Source organism: Cyanistes caeruleus, chromosome 1 (genome assembly GCF_971803275.1).
Source record: "Cyanistes caeruleus chromosome 1, bCyaCae1.hap1.1, whole genome shotgun sequence".
NCBI lineage: Eukaryota > Metazoa > Chordata > Aves > Passeriformes > Paridae > Cyanistes > Cyanistes caeruleus.
In genome coordinates, this window is record NC_141701.1 from 131420864 (window position 1) to 131438989 (window position 18126).

At 37.9% G+C, this 18126-nt stretch overlaps 1 protein-coding gene across 3 annotated transcripts in view; it reads right to left on the reverse strand.

Annotated features, from left to right (window-relative positions):
- RUNDC3B (RUN domain containing 3B) overlaps nucleotides 1-17800 on the reverse strand; it is a 50898-nt gene extending 33098 nt beyond the window's left edge. For 2 of the 3 annotated variants that reach the window (XM_086858569.1, XM_086858575.1), the window contains exons 1-4: nucleotides 17460-17793; nucleotides 10545-10660; nucleotides 2839-2972; nucleotides 699-784 (exon numbers count right to left, since the gene is read on the reverse strand). In XM_086858569.1, the coding sequence (XP_086714695.1) occupies nucleotides 699-784; nucleotides 2839-2972; nucleotides 10545-10660; nucleotides 17460-17563 (440 nt within the window). In that variant the 5' untranslated portion in view covers nucleotides 17564-17793. Of the gene's footprint in view, nucleotides 1-698; nucleotides 785-2838; nucleotides 2973-10544; nucleotides 10661-17459 lie in introns of all 3 variants that reach the window. The other variant, XM_086858582.1, reaches the window with a different exon arrangement.
- Between the last annotated feature and the right edge of the window lie 326 nt (nucleotides 17801-18126).

Genomic DNA, 18126 nt, shown 5'->3' on the forward strand with positions numbered 1-18126 from the left:
TTTCAGAGCTCAACATAAAGTACATGGTTACAGATCCACTTATATTCAGATAATTTAATCTAAAATCTGTAAGACATACTTGTTATGAGATTAAATATCATCCAATAATTACATTATCTAAAACCAGTCCAAAACTGCCAGAGTATTCTTTATCATAGAGCATATTCTCGTCCCTGTTTTTATCACTAGAAGTTAAAACAAAAATCTGTTACAGATTTTTCTAATCATGGCAAAAATATTAGCCATGCCTGATCATTAATTCTACTACTCTACAGTTTTCAAGATGTTCCTGGAATTCTTTTCTTTTTTTCTTCAGAAAAAGTTACTATTAATTTTTTTTTTTTTTACTGAGTCCTTAGTCTTTCTACCAATTTTGAAAGGAATACTACATCTATCCTTATTACACCACTATTTCAGATTTAGTTCCTACTTTATAGAGGTTTTCTTTGCTTCTGACTTTTCAAGAATTCCAGGCTTATTTCCACATTTTTTAAGTCATGAAAAGATTTCCAATTTTGCAGTTTTATCCATACTAAAACCAAACCCATACCAACTCTAGACATCATTCATTAGGTTACAGGCCATTCATTAATGACATTCTTTACTATACAAATCAAGTGAACCATTCATTTCCAAATATAAATCCCTCACTTCAACAACATTTACTAAAATATTGCAAAAATCAAATTCTTGTAGACCTGGTTGTTTTGAAGTCTCTCAGAGCTGTGGAAATGTATTCAGACAAATGTTTTTCCATAAGTGCTACTCTTATCCATGCTCGACCCTGCAAGACAAAACAGGTATCAAATATTCAAGCATTACAGAAAGAAACAGTTTTACAATCTGAATACTAATACCACTGGTTTACCTGACTAAATGACTGATTAACAAAACTAGCATTAAACAGAAGCAGTTGCTAGGATGTACTTCATTATAGCAATAATGAAAATAAAAAATGCATTCTTACAAGTACACAAAGTATACTGTGAAATAAAGTTATCCAAAATTTTGAGAGAGTGGATGGATTTTTTCTTTAATTATAAGCTCCAGCCTTTTGAAAAATTCATGTATGTGAGAGGCAGCAGATCAGGGCAGAAAGCTTTACATTTTAAAATCAATAGTATTGGAAGCATCCAGTTGTTTCCACAGTAAATTGGCAGTAACTTGTCCTCAAAGAGATTCTCTTTGTTCTTTCAAATATTTGAGGGATTTACATAAAAAAATTAGTTGTGCAATATTTTTTCCTCTCAGTAACAACATTATTAGAGAAGGTGCATATAAAATACAGACATGAAATCAAATCCAAGAGGCCCAAATCTTGTAGAGTCCAAAAGCAAAACTTCACTCAAACAGTTCCATAAACAACAGGAGTAACTTTAAAAAATAACCCTTAGGACAGCACGCTGTCCTGTGTTTGCAGGTCTAGTGCACAGGATTGTAGCTTACAAGAGGGAGACATTTCAATGGCTGCCACAGTTATGACTGTGTTTTTGAGAACATTAGGAACATTTCTGGTAGACCACAGGAACATTTATGTACATAGTAAGATTGTCTTTACGCTTTATATATTCAGTGCTTATTGACATCTAGCTGAACATCAATACAGACATTCTACCAGAACCAGTAGCAGATTATAATCCTACTTCAGCATGACCTAATTGTGGCCTTCTAGGGAGCCTACAAGAAAGCAGGAGAAAGACTTTCTACAAAAGCATGTAGTGACAGGACAAGGGGGAGCAGCTTCAAGCTAAAAGAGAGTGGAAAGATGTCCCTGCCCACAGCAGGGTAATTGGAACTAGATGGTCTTCAAGATCCTTTCCAACCCAAACCATTCCAAGATTCTATGAAATACTGGATAAAATTGCTTTCATAAACACCAACAGCACAGCAAAAAAAAAACAAAACATAGAGTGTACTGAAATTAAAAGGACATTCACCTGATAGCTGCCTTTATATTGCATTTATTTAGCACATGACTGAAACCATGAAAGTGATGATACTGCTTAGCTGAGGACCAAAGCCTATGCACCTCCAGTGAAAGCAGAGACAACTAGCACTGGCAAACCCTTGCTGACAGCTTTCAGGCTAAGGAGGACACTTATTTGGACCACCAGTCAAACTGATGCACATGATCGGTATTTGTGTCAACATGCTCTCCATCTTTTCATATCCAGACAATCAAAGTAATCCCCTAAAAAATTAAACACTGTTCTCCACACCCACTGCACAAATTAGGTTCTCTGTCTACTATTGGGCATGAAGTAGTCCACAGAGTAATAGAAAGTTTTAATTTATTTATAAGAATATTTCAGAAAATAGCCGTGTGTCTTATTATCTACTGAATTTAAATATGCACAGCTATTAAAATCTCAGAATTCAGAAATACTTTTAAAATAAATCTTAAGAGCTGATCACACCTATCCTATCAGCGCATATATTCTACACGAAACAAAATGATTAGAAGGGAAAAGAAAAAAAATCACTCAATTTCTACAGTTTTAATATTTCTTTGGCATGTCCACAAGAACTCAATTTCCCTTAAAATGCTGTGTTTTCAAAAACTTATGTAAAGTAAAAAAATATGAGGACAATCATTTTATAATATAACACAATCATTGAATAGAGAATTTTTTCTACTGACTAAGAAATCTTAAAGGAAACACATTCCAATTCAAAAGTGGGGCTTTTTAAAAGCAAATATTTACTAGGCGCATAAAAAAAAATTCAAACAACGAAAAAATGTATAGAGTAAGCTAAGTACTATTTTTTTCTTTTTACAGGTAGAGAAATGTCACAGAAATGCAATGAAAAAGTCACTTTAGCCTTTCTGTTCCCTACCTTAGCTCTAGAAGAACCGACATTCTCCATGTTCTCAATACTGCAGATGCAATTGTGAGAGACTTTTCGGCAAGCTACGCGAATGTAGTCCCAGAAACTACGAGGACTTTCATAGCCGAACCAGGTGATCTGACCTTAAATCAAAATACAAGATATATAAAGATTTATGAACCTCCCTCTCTGCTTTTTGGAGATAAATGTAATTAAATATTCCCCAATATGCTGCATTTACTGAAAGGATTTCATACAAACAAGTCCATGAATTCCTACTGAAAACTGACTCACAGATGTAAAAAAAGTTGCCTTATGAAGCTCAACCTGGTTTGGAAGCAATGCACAAAGAGAAGTTTAGGACTTTGTGTATTTATGTGCATTTTCTTGGGTTATTTCTTCTTGTGCTAAAATAATACTCAAAAGTCCTTCACAGAACACTTCAATCACAACAGAGCACAAAGTTGTGACTTAAAAATATGAGGCAAGAAGTATGTATGCTATTTCTAAAGGTAGCATATACATTTCACTAATACACTCAAGTAGAGAGTTTTGTTCTTAAAAACAACTATATAAATAAAAATATAAAATACCACTTTGCTGTGGTAGTGTTATCTTTATTTTAAAAGCAGACTGGAATTTTTCAAAATGTACTTTCATTTGAAGAGAAGCTGATGCATAAGCAAAAAAGTTTTTCTGTTGCAATTTCTTTAGAATATACACAGAACATTCCCTCAGAAGCTGAACAAAAATAATTGAGCAGATTATTACCCCTTCTGGAACTACAACCAAAATGCTTGACATTTCTTCCAGTTTGCAATGTATTGCACTTAGAAAATGAAAGGCAAAACTACACAGCACTTGCAACATCTCCACATAAATTTCAGCAGCAGTACAACAGTTCAACCCTATTTTTCAGAGTGAACAGCACACTGTTCTCACCTTGGACATACCTGCAAACAGGTATGGAACACGTAAGGTTAATATTGCCCTCTGGTGACTGCTAGCATTGCTATATGCAAAACCTTGTCCCCATATAAAATGAGATTTTATTTTTAAGCTAAATTTATCTTATCTCAAGTCTTGAATTGAACTTAGGAAGTTTTACTAGTGTATGAGAAAGACTTCTAACTCTTTTCCTGCAGAAAGCTCAGATTTCAAGAAAAAGAATATATGAAAGTGATACTGCAAATTACACATACTGAAAATAAAATCCAAAATATGCATTTTTATTTGACATGACTAGACTTAGCTTCAAGCATAGCCAAAGTAGTGTCAAATATCTGTCCCCTATGAGCTGAATAAATTCAAGTGGGAGGTTCTTCTTCCCCTAGAGGGTGTATGTCACTTGACTTTGTGGTCCATCTCCTTCCTTCACCACAGATACATTTATTAAATTCAAAGTATGATGAAAGCCTTTTAAAAATACAAAAATGCACAAGCAGGAAGAATAAATATATAATACCCAATACGCTAAAGAAAAATAGCATACCAAGGTGCTGCAGTAACGGTAGCTTTAGATCTGCTCAGCTAAGGGTTAAAATAAAAGAAATTTCATAAGCTAAGTGCTTTTACAAACTTACTATTTTTGTTGAAATGCCAAGTTTAGAGGAACACAAGAAAAATTCTACAGCATTTTAACAACACAAAAGCTACAGATATTTTTTAAATTCTTCACCAAACCAAAAATATTTCTGCCCTAGGAATTGTACCTACGAAAGTAAATGCAGCTAGGGTGTAAAGATGACTCCATATCAGCAATTCCAGTTCCAACTAATAGAGGCAATATTATATATTAACTTTTGTGGCTTTTTTCAAACTATCTTAAGGGCAGAATATATTTAGCAAAAAACAGTTTCACTCCAGTTTTCTCTGCTAATGCAAGGCAATTCCTTTTACAATTGAACACCTGAAAAAGACATGGTCATTTAACACAGGAAATAACTTTACAACAGAAATCCATAGTAGCACACAGCACTTACTTGGTTTACACTGATTAAGAAAGCCAGCTGGCCATAATTCAACATACAGTGATATTACAGTGGGCTCCCATCTCATTTCAGCTCTGTGAGAGGGTACAAAGGATTTCAGACTTCAGCAGGAATTTTCTTCACTTGAAACTCACAGCAAGCTCAGCACCTTTTGTGAACCAAGGTCTCCTATATTTCACAATTCTGTCCCTACAACTGCAAACCCTGCCCACAATCTCATAATTAATATAATCTGAAGAAAAACTTTCTCAACCTATCTATTCACAGAAAAATGCTGGAAAAGACTAATTGAGAATGTATTTTAAGAAACACTAAAAAAGATATTAAACTATAGATTTACTAGAGTTTTAAAAGCTTTCAGCATGTGAAATTTTATTTGTCCGTCAAAGCAGTCAATGCACACAGCCATGAAAAGTCTCAAGAATGAGAAATTAAACAGCTCCAACTGCTCAGTGCTTGTCAGGCTTTGCCTGCAGTACTGTGTCCAGTCCTGGTCTCTATAATTCAATCGCAGGATCAGATTGGAGAGACCAAAGGAATGTCACAAAAATGTTTAAAGTGCTGTTGAACCCATCTCATGAGGAAAGACCGAAGGTATTAGATTTTTTTTTTCTCTAGGGCAGAGAAGGCTCAGTGGGGGAACTCATCACCGTTTTCCAGTCCTTAAAGAGGGTGAAGGCTCCCTCTTTACAAGGAGCCACACAGAAGACAAAAAGCAACACATACAAGTTGCACTGTGAGAAGTTTTATCCCAAGAAACAAAATTTTTTACAGAAAGAACCAAAATTCACTGTGACAACATCCCCAGTGATGTGGCAAAGTTTCCATCGCTGGAGGTTTTCAAGATGTGATTGGACAGGGTTCCAGATATTCTCATCTAGACTCCCATCCCCAAAAATTGGGCCAGATGGTTCTTCAAGGACCCTTCCAATCTGGGCTGTTCTATGATTTCAAAATCATATCTAAATTTTTAAAGATCTTAATAAAATTGAGAACTAGTTTTAATATAGGACTGTCATTCTGTCAAAGTACTTCTTAAGGAAAGAGGAAGTTTCTCAGGAGGTGCAGAGAACAAAGAGCATGTGGTCTTTGCTGTCAAGTTCATGTGTCATCTGAAGATGTAGAAGCTGACAGCTATTCTAACAGAAATTATGCTGGTTTTGTCAGCCGAACAAAATTGTTAGGTATGCATGGAAGCTGCATGTGTAATATTAAACATCGTACAAATAAATTCTATTCCTGTCTACAGAACTACAAAGCAAATAGAAGTAATATTGTGATTTTTTTTTTTTTTGCTTTCACCATATTTTTGCATACTGCTGCACACCTACTTGTATCAACAACCATTTCTGTTCCGACAACTAGATACAAACATCCACAGTTATCAGAGATCTTTTTCATGCCCAAGAAATTTTTCACAAATAAGATTAAACAGTTTGGTCTCTATTCAATCACAGTCTAATTTAATTTACAAAGCTCAACAGTTGCAAAGAAGTAATGATAAGATGCTCCAAGGTACAGACATGTTTTCTCCAGATTTCCCTATATTATTTAGTTTGCAACAAATTTTTCTATCCAATAAAAAGTTTTAGTCCAACTTTTTGCTAATTAACTGGTGTGATCTTTGAGGAATTTCTGATACCTACTCTTATTTCAAGCCTACAAAATGGGTTATTGAATACTTAGAGTAGTTCATCAACTCAGTCCTCCAAGACAACTATAAATTCATTTACACTTTTTCTCTATACAAGAAGAATAAACTAAACCATAAATGACACAAGAGCTCTCTTGTTTCTTCTTAGTCAAAAAGAATAATGGGTCACTCTATGTGTATAGATACTAAATCTAGTAAAAAAAGCTATCCTGCTAACAACATTATTGTACCAAATAAAGGGCTACCACATCTGTATGTTTATTTTGTATTTTTCATGACAGTAGTACCTTTAGTTCTCATATCCTTAACCTACGTTTTTCACTCCTTAATTATCTTAATTATTTAATCCAGCAGACTTCTGTTTCTCTCAGAACAAAGAGCACTACAAGCTGCATTTTACTTACTCAAAGAATTCCCAAAATTTAGGAGTCACATAGATTGGATAGACAAAAGCAGCTTCCATGAACAACCCCAGGAGAGGCTCTTGACATGTTTATAGTGCCTTCTAAACATAAAGGAAAATAGGCACACAAAGATGTGAAAGTGTCAAAATAGCATGGTACAGCATATTTTTTGTGTCCTCATGGTGGAAAATGCAAGTAAGCATACAGATGACAAGTGTGCTCACAGTAACCATGATATGCAAAAATTACACAAGTCACAAGCAAGATGCACTAGATACATTTACACACCGACACCAGGCACTATTTCTAAACACACATACTGGCTAGCGCTTTGGATATTAAACATTTTTGCTGCACAGAGGTTATTACACTGAAAACACAGTAAGTCAGTAAATACATCCAGTAGACTAGTTTTCAGAGATAACTTTGAGATGATGGCCATAGAAATCTACAGTAGTCATTCACGTTTTTCACTACTAATTCACTTAACACTAATGTAACGTGATAGAAAAGGCAGAAAATAACACAACCTAGTTATATAGTAAAGATAAAGCACACAACACTTTGAAATTACTTCAGGTTTTAAATCAGCTTGGATATACCTGAGATCAAATCCCAAGTACTGTTGCTGAACACTTTTGATGTCCTACAATTTCTGTACTACGCATACATACTTAGCTGATCTGATAAAAAAGATGCTTGCAGGAAATACACCTGAAAAATATGTGGCCAGAAATGAAAACAAGAAACCACACAGATGACTGCAAGATACTGCTTCATCTCCACAGCACAGAATGGTCAAGAACAGAAAAATTCCAAACAACTATATGAGAAAAAAATGGCTCCTGAAATGATTCACCTTGCTTTAAAGATTATCAAACACACATACCTTTGTACACTAATTTGTAAAATCCCTTTCAAGACTACAGGTCTTATTTGGACCTTCAAATACATTGTCTCTGTATCCCCCTCAAAGTAACACTTAATCTCTGCTGTATTGTAAAACCTTGAAAAAGCTTATTCCTGAGAAGAAATACAAGAGTAATTAGTCACTCATCTTTTTTTCTGTTACTTCTCTCTTCCCTTTTCAAGATTTTCAACTTGTCCAGTCCTGTCCAGTAGTATCATATCTTCCCAGCAGGGATGCTGCACAGTTTACTTCAATGCCATGAAGGACACATGCCTTATATCCTCCTCATTACTATCTTTGGTCTACTCCACATTCTCAATGCACCCAGCACTTGCAGGAAGTACCAGGTATACTGCCCATGTAGTGTTACACAGTACAGGGAAATAGCTCTCCACTTTGAACAGCTTAAGGCAATCCCTTTAACAGCTAATATGGCTTGCTCAAGCTCTCTCATCCTTAGGGCAATTCAGATTGCTTTTACTGTCAACAGTGGCCTATTCCAGACTGATACTTATTGCCAGCACATGTAGCTGTAAGGTAGTGCCATAGCATATTATGTTACCTTTTTTTGGAACTATTTTGGTGCCATATGTGCCAGGTCTTCTGTATCACATCAACAGATGCATATATTCAAGCAGCATTTATAGACCTCTGTTGTGTGAGTTGGCTTGTTTCTGCCAATCTCATTTTACTACTAAGAAAATACCAGTATGTAAAATATTGTTAAGAATATAAGCAACTGGGCTAAAAAAGTGCATTTGTGGGGAAAGCAATCAGTTTTCTGTCTGACTTCTTGGTCTGGCTCACTAAGGGACCCTGTGAAGGCCACAGCCAGGAAAGGTAAGCACAGAGTCAAAGTTGGGCAGTAGGGAGAGAATAAAAATTGGTAGCAAACTACACTGAGTTTAAGAAACATCATGGAGATTTTCATTACAACCGGACAATGTCATGAGTAATCTGTTTTCTAATAAAAGTAAACTTTATACATTATAACATAAAGTAAGTACTTTTTTTTTATTCTTCCTTCCTCACCCAGTACTTCCAAAAGAAGCTGAAGATTAAGAACTGTTGCCATGGCCTTAAGAAAGTAAAATTCTGTGTACTCAGACTCTCAAATCTGGATCATCCGTTTAACTACACTGCCATGCGAATATCCTGACAACTTTTATACAATCAAGCTATTTATCTTACCACAGATAAACAGATCAAATACGTTCTGCCAGGTTCAAAACACTATACAACCCACTGCAATCACCAGTCTGCTTTTAGTCTATTCCTACTGACACAAAGTAAGCATTCAGAATATATCAGGCAATTCCATCAATAAAATACAATTTCTTTCAAGCCCCATGGTGCAGAATACATACCCTCTTAAAATTTGAAGTGTACAAAGGTACATTTCTTATCTCAATTTCCCTTTCATTATTTAATTTTTTTTAAAAATTACATTCAGTCAACTAGCTTATTACCAAAACATTCTGTTTGCAACACAATCCACAAGTTCCCTCCTTTTCTGTAATTTTAACTGCAAACTTAGAAAACAATACTAGCAATTACAAGGGGTAGACAGAAACAAAAATTTAGCTATTTGAATTTCTCCATTTCTCGCTTGAAATGATTTTTTACTTGCAAATTCCATTTGCCAGCCTGTCAAGGCTTCTTCTCTGTACTGCCTGTCCTGAATAAAAGACTGTGAAGCAAAAGAATGTTGACAAAAAAAATTAAAATTACTTTTGCACAAATATTGCTGAAGCTGGAGGAGAAGGAGAAAAGAGAACAATTTCCCTGCAGAGTCAAGCTGCTAAGTACCCATAATCACTCAAAAAATCTTTGTCACAATGTGACAAACCCTCTTTCTACCATACTGTGCACCATTTTTTTCCTTCTCTGACAGAACCACAGCAGGTAGTAATTGTGCTACTCAAATGTCAGCCTACACACAGTATTGTTCACAAAGCTTGGTTATGAATATTAAAAAGTATGAAAATGAGTAGATTGTCATATTAGACATCTATATTTAGATGATTATGATGTTCTTCATAATCCTCTAATCATTTCAGAAACTGTACACAGAACTAAGAAACTAGAAGACGCTTCCAAAGTTCTCTTCTAGTAACTGTTACTGCTCAAGCACACTCTGTTCTCTGAGCAAAGCAGCTTCCTCTAGAACAATTGGAAAATGCAAACAGACATTATCTGGAATTAGAACACCTGACTTGATACAAGAAGAAAACCAACAACTGACCTTTCTCAAAAGCAATCTAATCCAGGACATTCCAGCAGAAAAACCAGCTTCACTAAAGGGGTGGGGAAATAGAATGAAAGGACCTAAAAACAGTATCTGGAAAAGAAGGCAACAAAACCAAGGAAGGGAGAAAGACATGAGAGCAGCACCAGATTCGCTCTTTAGCTCCTACTGATGCAGATAACATAATTGTCTTTTAGGCTCCTAGAACACAGTCTTATCATAAAGCAGAAAAGCAGACAGAGCTCAGCACCATGGCAACATTCACTTGCTTAATTACCAGCCCAGAAGGCTTCCAACAAGATCATTGGAAACACGTTTCACAGTAATACTTGCTTTCACTTTTACACAGTAACGCAGAAAATAAGGAAGGTAACAGCAATAGGCCAGACACACAAAGAAAGCAAATGCTTTCATTCAGCATCAAAGAGTTTGTACAGATGCACATTGGTTTTGTATAAACAAATGCTCATGGCAAAATCATTACCAGTAAGGAAGTTAATTAACATACCTTTCAGTCGATGACTAAGAATCTGTTCCAGAATAGCTGCAAAATTATTAAATTCAGGGGAAGTATCATCAATAGTTTCAAAACAGGAACGGTCAATCAGAGTCTTGACTGAAAACCTAGAGCAAAAATACAGGACAATAATAAATTATATGAATTATTAGTGGTCCTCTATAGCAGGGCTGTAGATTGTATAAACCTAAAGAGCAAGGAACCAGAATCCACCTTGATGATTTCAAGTTCAGTCAGAGCAACAGGAACACACAAAACATTCCAATATACCGTGGAAGTGCAATTGTCATTGTTGGTCTCAGGCATAAAGCCTTAAAAACGGAAAGAAAGCAAAAATCCCCACTCCTTTCACATAAAAATGAGCTAATTATTTTTCTCTTCTCTAAAGTACTATAATGATGTTGTAGAAAAACAAGCACTCAAAAGCATCCAACATCGGTTTCTCTTTGTAATCCTAATCATTACCATTTTTTGCTTGACATTTTGTCAGTGCTCCTTTTATTCCCAAAATCTATGTCCAATAATCAGAAATATAAACTTTATCCTATTATGAGAATACTCTAATTTCATCTTAATGCAAAAATAATCTAGACCTATTATAAAACAATGAATTTTTATGCATTCTTAACTCTGCATTCACTTAGGCTGATTTCCCTGTGAATGGGGTAATCCTTATTCAGCACTATATTACTTCATTATTATGCTAGAAAAGTTTTCAATTTCAGTGATCTAACACCTAAAATTGGAAAGGCTGAATCAAGTCACTGTACAGAGCAGATAAGATGTAACTAGCCAACTGTCCAGTTTGCTGTGCTTAGCTACACCTACATTTACACAAACTTTTATTCTTATTCAGAGGATAGTTTAAACTCCAACAAATGTGACAAAAAATTATTTTTCTTTAGCCTTCCTGATCTTAATCATCATCCATTTTTTATTTTCCTTTCTGCAACTTGTTCTTCCATTTTTCAGTTTCAAGACAAATTTCACATATTCTCAAATTCAAAAGTATTAAATCTGAAGTATTGATTATGTTTTTTTGCAACAATCTTATTTGTATTAAAAGAGCCATGCAACAGCCTGAGAAGGTAATTTTCACAACACCCAAATATCAACACTGTCAACTCGGGATGTTCTCACTGCCTGCTCTTCCCAGATCCTACACTTGAGAGAGCACTGGCTTCCTCAGTTTTGCCAGTTCTACTTTTTATGGTGCTCACTATGAACTGTTCTAGATTTTCTAGTACTGGAAAGGAGAGGAGAAATGACTCTTAAATATGGCTACATTCATTAAAAATATGCTTCACAGCATCTCAACATCAGTACTTCTATGGCATGACTGAAGAAGCAGCACAGCATTATAGGCATGGGTAGGAATGAAGCTCCTTACACTGGCTCTACTTTGAAATGCTCTGTAGTACATAAGTAACTGCTTCCTTAGTGGAGTCATCACAGCCTTCTGATGAACAAAACTAATATGCTCAAACTGAATTGACACATAGCTCAAGAGTATCCACTCAATTTTGTTTTACTCAGTAAACTTCTGAATAAAGACTCACTATTTTACCTTTCCTGCAGGCTTCTATTGTTGTGTTTTTTTGCAGAACAGGAATTAGGAGTGAATTAGGGTGGAGGAGGAAGCTTCTCCTGCAGTGCCAAATTATGAGTCAGTTTTGAACTCCTCCACATTTTTAACCAATTTTGAGTGAGAGACATGCATGCCCACCAGTTAACTGCTATTGACTCCTCTAATGGCAGAACTTATTGCTTCCTCAAAGCTACATGAGAGCTGAGAAATTTTTGATTAAAAAAAACCCCTTCATTTTGAAAAACAAATGCCTATAGCAATGCCATGACTAAGCTAATATTAACTGTAACAAGACAAGTCCTCCCACGCCATGCAGGTCTGAAAAAGATATGGTGCAGCATATCACTCACAGATCCATACACAAGATAGACAGTGAGTTAGCAGTGTGATTTACTGCCCTGAATACAGGAATATCATCTTAAAACTCAGAGATATGATCATCCATAAACTGCAAAATCAAGCAGAGTACAATATAAAGCTATGTCTATTTTTCCTGTATTCAATGTCATACTTGAGAGTGCACTAATTAACACTGTATGGAATACCTAATTAGAAATGGAGCTGTATTCGAGAAGAAACACTTAAGAGCAATTTTACAAACACTTCTAAAAATCAGAGATAAGTTTTGGTTTTTTTTAATTTTAAAGCATTCTGCAACTCAACTGAAGAAAAAAATACCTAATATTTCAGGAAACAATTTTTTTTTAATATACCTAGGGTCTGGTTTTAAAAGACAGTCTAAGAACTCATCATCAAAATGGTGTTCTTTTTAAGTGCCCGTATTACTGCCATAATATCAAAAATATTAATTTTCATCTGTCTATTCTTCCCTTTCACCAAAACCCTAAACCTTTGTAGTCAAGTTTTGTTAAATTGCTTTTAGGAGAATTTACAGGGAGGGCAAGGATGTACTTAATTCCATAGACCAGGAAGATAACAGCACTACTAAGCAGAATTTGATTCACTAGAAATATTTTCTTGAGATTTAAAACAAAAACCTCTTTGGCAAGTACTTGTGTGTTATCTTTTTTCCTCCAAATACTACAAAGAGGCAAACATATATTTAAGTGCAAGTTAAAAGTCATGAGCACATTTTGCATATTAGATATTCACACTTTACCATGTTTACCATGTATATTGGAAAAAGGATTAAGGTTATAAAGAAGTTATGCCTTTGAAAAGCAGTTACACTGTAAGCACTAAGTTAGCAATTCTCCTCAGCCACTGAAGTTGTTTCCAGTGTATGGGCCCCAGACCAGAAAGTCCATGGTCTTGCACAGTTATGTGGAGCCACATGGAGACTGAAAGTCAAGAAACAAAAAGGTCAGGTCTAAAGTATACGAGAGCTGTGAAGAAAAAAAAAAATAGCTAGAGCTGCTTCCTTGGTTCCCTGTATTGCTCCCATCTTCACAGAATCTCTGAAGCTGGAAAACACCTTGATGATTCATGAAGTCCAACCGTTAACAATGCCAAGTCCACCACTAAACCATGTCCTCAAGTGCCACATCCACACTTTTTTGGAACACTTCTGGGAATGGTGATCCTACCATTTCCCTGGGCATTCTGTTCCAGTACCCGCCCACCCCTTCCCCAGAGAAATTTCTCTGAATACCCAATCTAAACCTCCCTGGTGCAAATTGAAGCTTTTTCCTCTTGTCCTGTCACTTGCTACTTGGGAAAAGAGCCCAAGCACCACCTCACTCCATCTCTTCTCCACTGGGCTGCCACAGCAGCACTGCACTCCGGAGCAACAGTCTGCTTACACATCAGGGGTTAACTTCTAAGTGGACTGTAAGAGCAGCTGAGTAATGTAGCTTCTGTTGCTATAATACCTGTTGCTTCAAGACTTTTTTTTTTAAAAATGTATTTTATCCAAAATTTCCCATTGTGTTACTGCAATAACTTTTACTCTCCAACTTTTGCTGGGTTTTTTTAATACAGTAACTGCTATCGAAGAGATTCCAGTAATAGTGTTTCTAAATGACCTTCATGAACTCGGATGTTTTTGGATTATTACACATTTTTGTCTGTCACAAATCTACTCTTGCTTGAGCCAGAAAGATGTAGAAATAGTAGCATTCTCCAACCTTAAACAGACCTTCTGAATTATGTAAGATGGAGACATTATTGAATAAGAAAGACATAAACCAATCTTTTTAGGGTAGCTTCTTCCACTGTTTTGCAAGATGTGTAAGAAGGTATCCCAAGTTTCTTGAATAACTCCAAACCAAAACCAAAACTTTTGTGGATACATTCCATATCTATAGGCTTATTCCCAAAACAGCAACAAGCCTCTAACTAAAAGAAAAAAGCAGGAATTTAGACTGCTGTATGAATCTGTTCCTTTGCCATGTCAGATTCTGCATTTCCTTTTAAGTTTTCAAATGAATGAAAGGATTTTGTCATGATTATTTAGCTTGCAGTTTGGAAAGTGTCATTAAAATACTATTTTAAAGAATTCAAACTATTACTACAGAAAAATCCCTAAGATTACGATACAATATGTCTTATACTAAACATGGCCTGGTCATGAAACCAGACAGTTCAGCTAAGGCTCAACATCACTGCAACAGGTTTTACGTGCATTAGCAAAACTACTGTTCTAAAAACATATTTCCTAATAGTTGTTGAACTCTGTGCTAACATTCTGCATTTAAGCTACAAACACCACTTCCAAGGCCTGTCTCAGTTGTTCTGTATATGGATCTTTGATCTATGAATCCTACTGAAGACTAGATTAAAACAAGTTGGACAATCTATAACTAGTAAAAAATCTCAGTGCCACTTACTGGAAAATGGAAGGGACCAAACTTAAGGGAAAACAGGTAAGGAGAGAGACTAAGCTTAGAACATACATTATGTACTCAAACAAAAAAAAAGTCCTAAGAATTATTCCAATTTAAATCATGGCTGTGCAGTTACAAAAACACAGCCATGCATTTTCACAAGTGATTGGTTTATGGAACTTAAGTATCTAATGTCACTTTCCATGGCTACAGTAACACTCAACATTTCAGTGGAAAAAAACAGTTCCTTCCAAAACTGTAAATATAAGAAACTATCCACATCTGCAGGAGGAGTTAGGTATCATCACTCTAAGAAAAGATGAAAACCCTAAAGGCTGGTATAACTATTAAGGAAAAATATGCTAAACTGGAGTTTTGACAAAAACAATTAATTAAATTATCAGAGACTGCTAATAGATGGTAACTCAGAAGAGTATCTTCCTAGTGATCTTTCCCCTTCACTGGGGAGCAGGCCATACCATACAAATTTGATTGAATTGAACTATTTTTTATCAGAACAATTTCTTATTTTCAAAGAATTCTGATTGGAAAGGACTATTAATTTACTGTTTTCAACACTAAGTTGGCTATTACTAACAAATAACACTTTCCTAAAATAGAAAATGCATAGTAACCACAGTAAAACACAAAAATATTTTAAATATTTACTCTTATATTGGCAAAATAAAAATATATATAAATGTACATACATCATAATAATACAAATCCTTTTTCCTCAACATCCTTTCCAAATTTTAATGTGTATTCACAAACTGAGAACTTCAGGTTTTGTGAAGATAAAGCAAAAGTAAGTCACTTTACTGAAAATAATAAAAATACACTATCTTAAGCAGTTTCAGCAGTAGCTCTTTGATTTTTATGTGTTTAACTGAATTCCCTCACATTTCTAAGCGTTTTTAAACACATTACACCATCATTTCAACTTCAGGACAAGGGCATCAAATAAAGCAAAAAAACAATGTAACAGCACAGAGTACAGAAGAGTTCTTCTCAAGTGGGAGGCAGAAAAACATAACAAATTCTGTAGAATTCAATATATTCCTTTCAAAAGAACTGTTTAAATCCTGTACAATTGTGTCATTACTTGATAAAACTCGTGTTTTCCTGAGCACACAGATTAGAAATATCTCCATCGCTGTAACAACAGTGAAATTGAAAACTTCTATTTCTATTATTTAAGCTGCTTCAGCAGGTTTGATAAAAAAACTTTAAATTTTTTTGTTGTTGTTGTGTATCTTTTTTACAGGTAGGAGCAGAGATAAGCATAGAAGTCCAGGAAAATACAGAATAGAAATGATGCTGCTCAGACACTACGACTTGAAGGAATACGGAAGCAAATTCATGAGATGAATGATACAGTAGCACTTTGTAAAACCTACTAACAGTATACTATAAAAGAAAAAAAATGAGAGCGGAAAAGAGAAGGTTCTATGGGTTTTTAAAAATCCTGCTGCAGCATTAAGTGGTGATGGAACAAAATTATCTAATAGCTGTCCTGGCACTTCAGTAAGATTTGCAAGAACTACAATTATATCATAACCCTTATGAATCTGTTGAAGACCTTTCCCAGATAATATTCAAACTACTTAAATAACTTCAAAATTAAGCATTTTAAACAAACGACCAAACGGAGCCATTGCTACCAGCATATCCACATATTTAAAAGTTTGCCATGACGTTACAGATCACTACTGCACACCTGGAAATGCTGCATGAATACCACAGTGACAGCAGAGGAAACGCTTAAATGGAACGTCATAGGACCTGTTGTTAAGCTTGCATAAGCTCAGCACTTAGACGCTTAAAAAAAAAAAAAAAAAAAGAAAGAAATTTGAATACAGTAGCTTTAGTACTGCAGATCTCCTGATCTAGATTTCGTAGATAAAAATATCCCGGAGCGCAGCCTCTTCGGGATGCTCCTGCGGCACCGGCGCGCTCGCAGAAGCAGACGGTCCGCGGCCTCCAGGGCGGCTCGAACCTCTTCCCCCGGACCCATCCCATGAACTCTAAACCTCATCATTAACTCCGAATTAACTCCGAACCCGACCCGCGGCCGGGCCGCGTCAATGCAAGGGCAGCTACACCAGCTGTTCCCGCTCGAGTCCAGCGCTGCCGAGCGCTCATCCTGCCCTGCCTTGCTCCCGCACCGCCTTTCGCCCGAGAACGCAAGCATGGTGCCGAGAAGGAACCTCTCAGTCCCCCGCTTCACAAGGGGCCATTCGACGCTCCGCAGCAGCGGCACTGCCCGGTGAGCCCCTGCCCTTCGCCCGCCGCCCGGACACCTTCCCGCGAACGCTCCCACAGGAGCTGAGTCAGGATGGATGGAGGAGGCTGCCCTACCCCCGCGGGGGCCGGCACCGGCCTCCCTCCTCCGGACAGGGCTGCGGCGGGGCCGCGACCCGCGCTCCTGCCCCGACCGACCTGTGCGGAGCGGGGCCGGGACGGGCCCCGCGGGCTGCGGCGGGAGCGAGGGGGGACGGTCCCCGCGGGCGGGGCAGGCCCGGGGCTCACCTGCACACGGTGATCAAATTCCGCCTCTCCACCGCGGCGTTGCGGGACGGGACGCTCTTCCTCCGGGCGGAGACGTTGAGCCCCCCTAAGCCGAGGGACGCCATCTCCGCTGGGCAGGGCAGGTGGAGCCGCCGGGGCTGGCGCGGAGCCTTTGTTCCCGGCCTCCCGCTCTCCAGGATGCTGCGCCTGCCGCCGCACGCGGACGAGAAGGAAGCGGATGAGGAGGCCCCCGTGCTTTCCCCGCTCCTCCTCCCGCTGCCCGGTCCCGGAGCGCCCGAGGCAGCGGCGGGTCGGGCGGGGATGCGCGGGGACCCCGCGGCGGGGGCGGCTCGGCCCCCCCGCTCCCGGCAGCCGGGCGGCCACAGCGCCGCAGAGCGCCGGCGCCGCCAGCCAATCAGCGCGCGCGGGGCGCGGCGCCGGCGCCGCCTGGCGGCGCTCCCGTGGGCGGGGGGCGCTCTCCGGGGGCGCGCGCCCCGGCGGAAGCGGGCGGCGGGAGCCGCGCCTGAGGCGGCTGCGCCTGAGGCGGCGGAACCTCGAGGGAGCCCCGCGGCTCTCCAAGCGTCTCTACGATTGTCTGTACAATTGCCTTTAATTGTTAGCAGGTCTTTCCTTTCTTAGAGCGTTGGCATCTAGCTTGTTAGAACTTCCCTGGCTGTAGCGTTTAGAG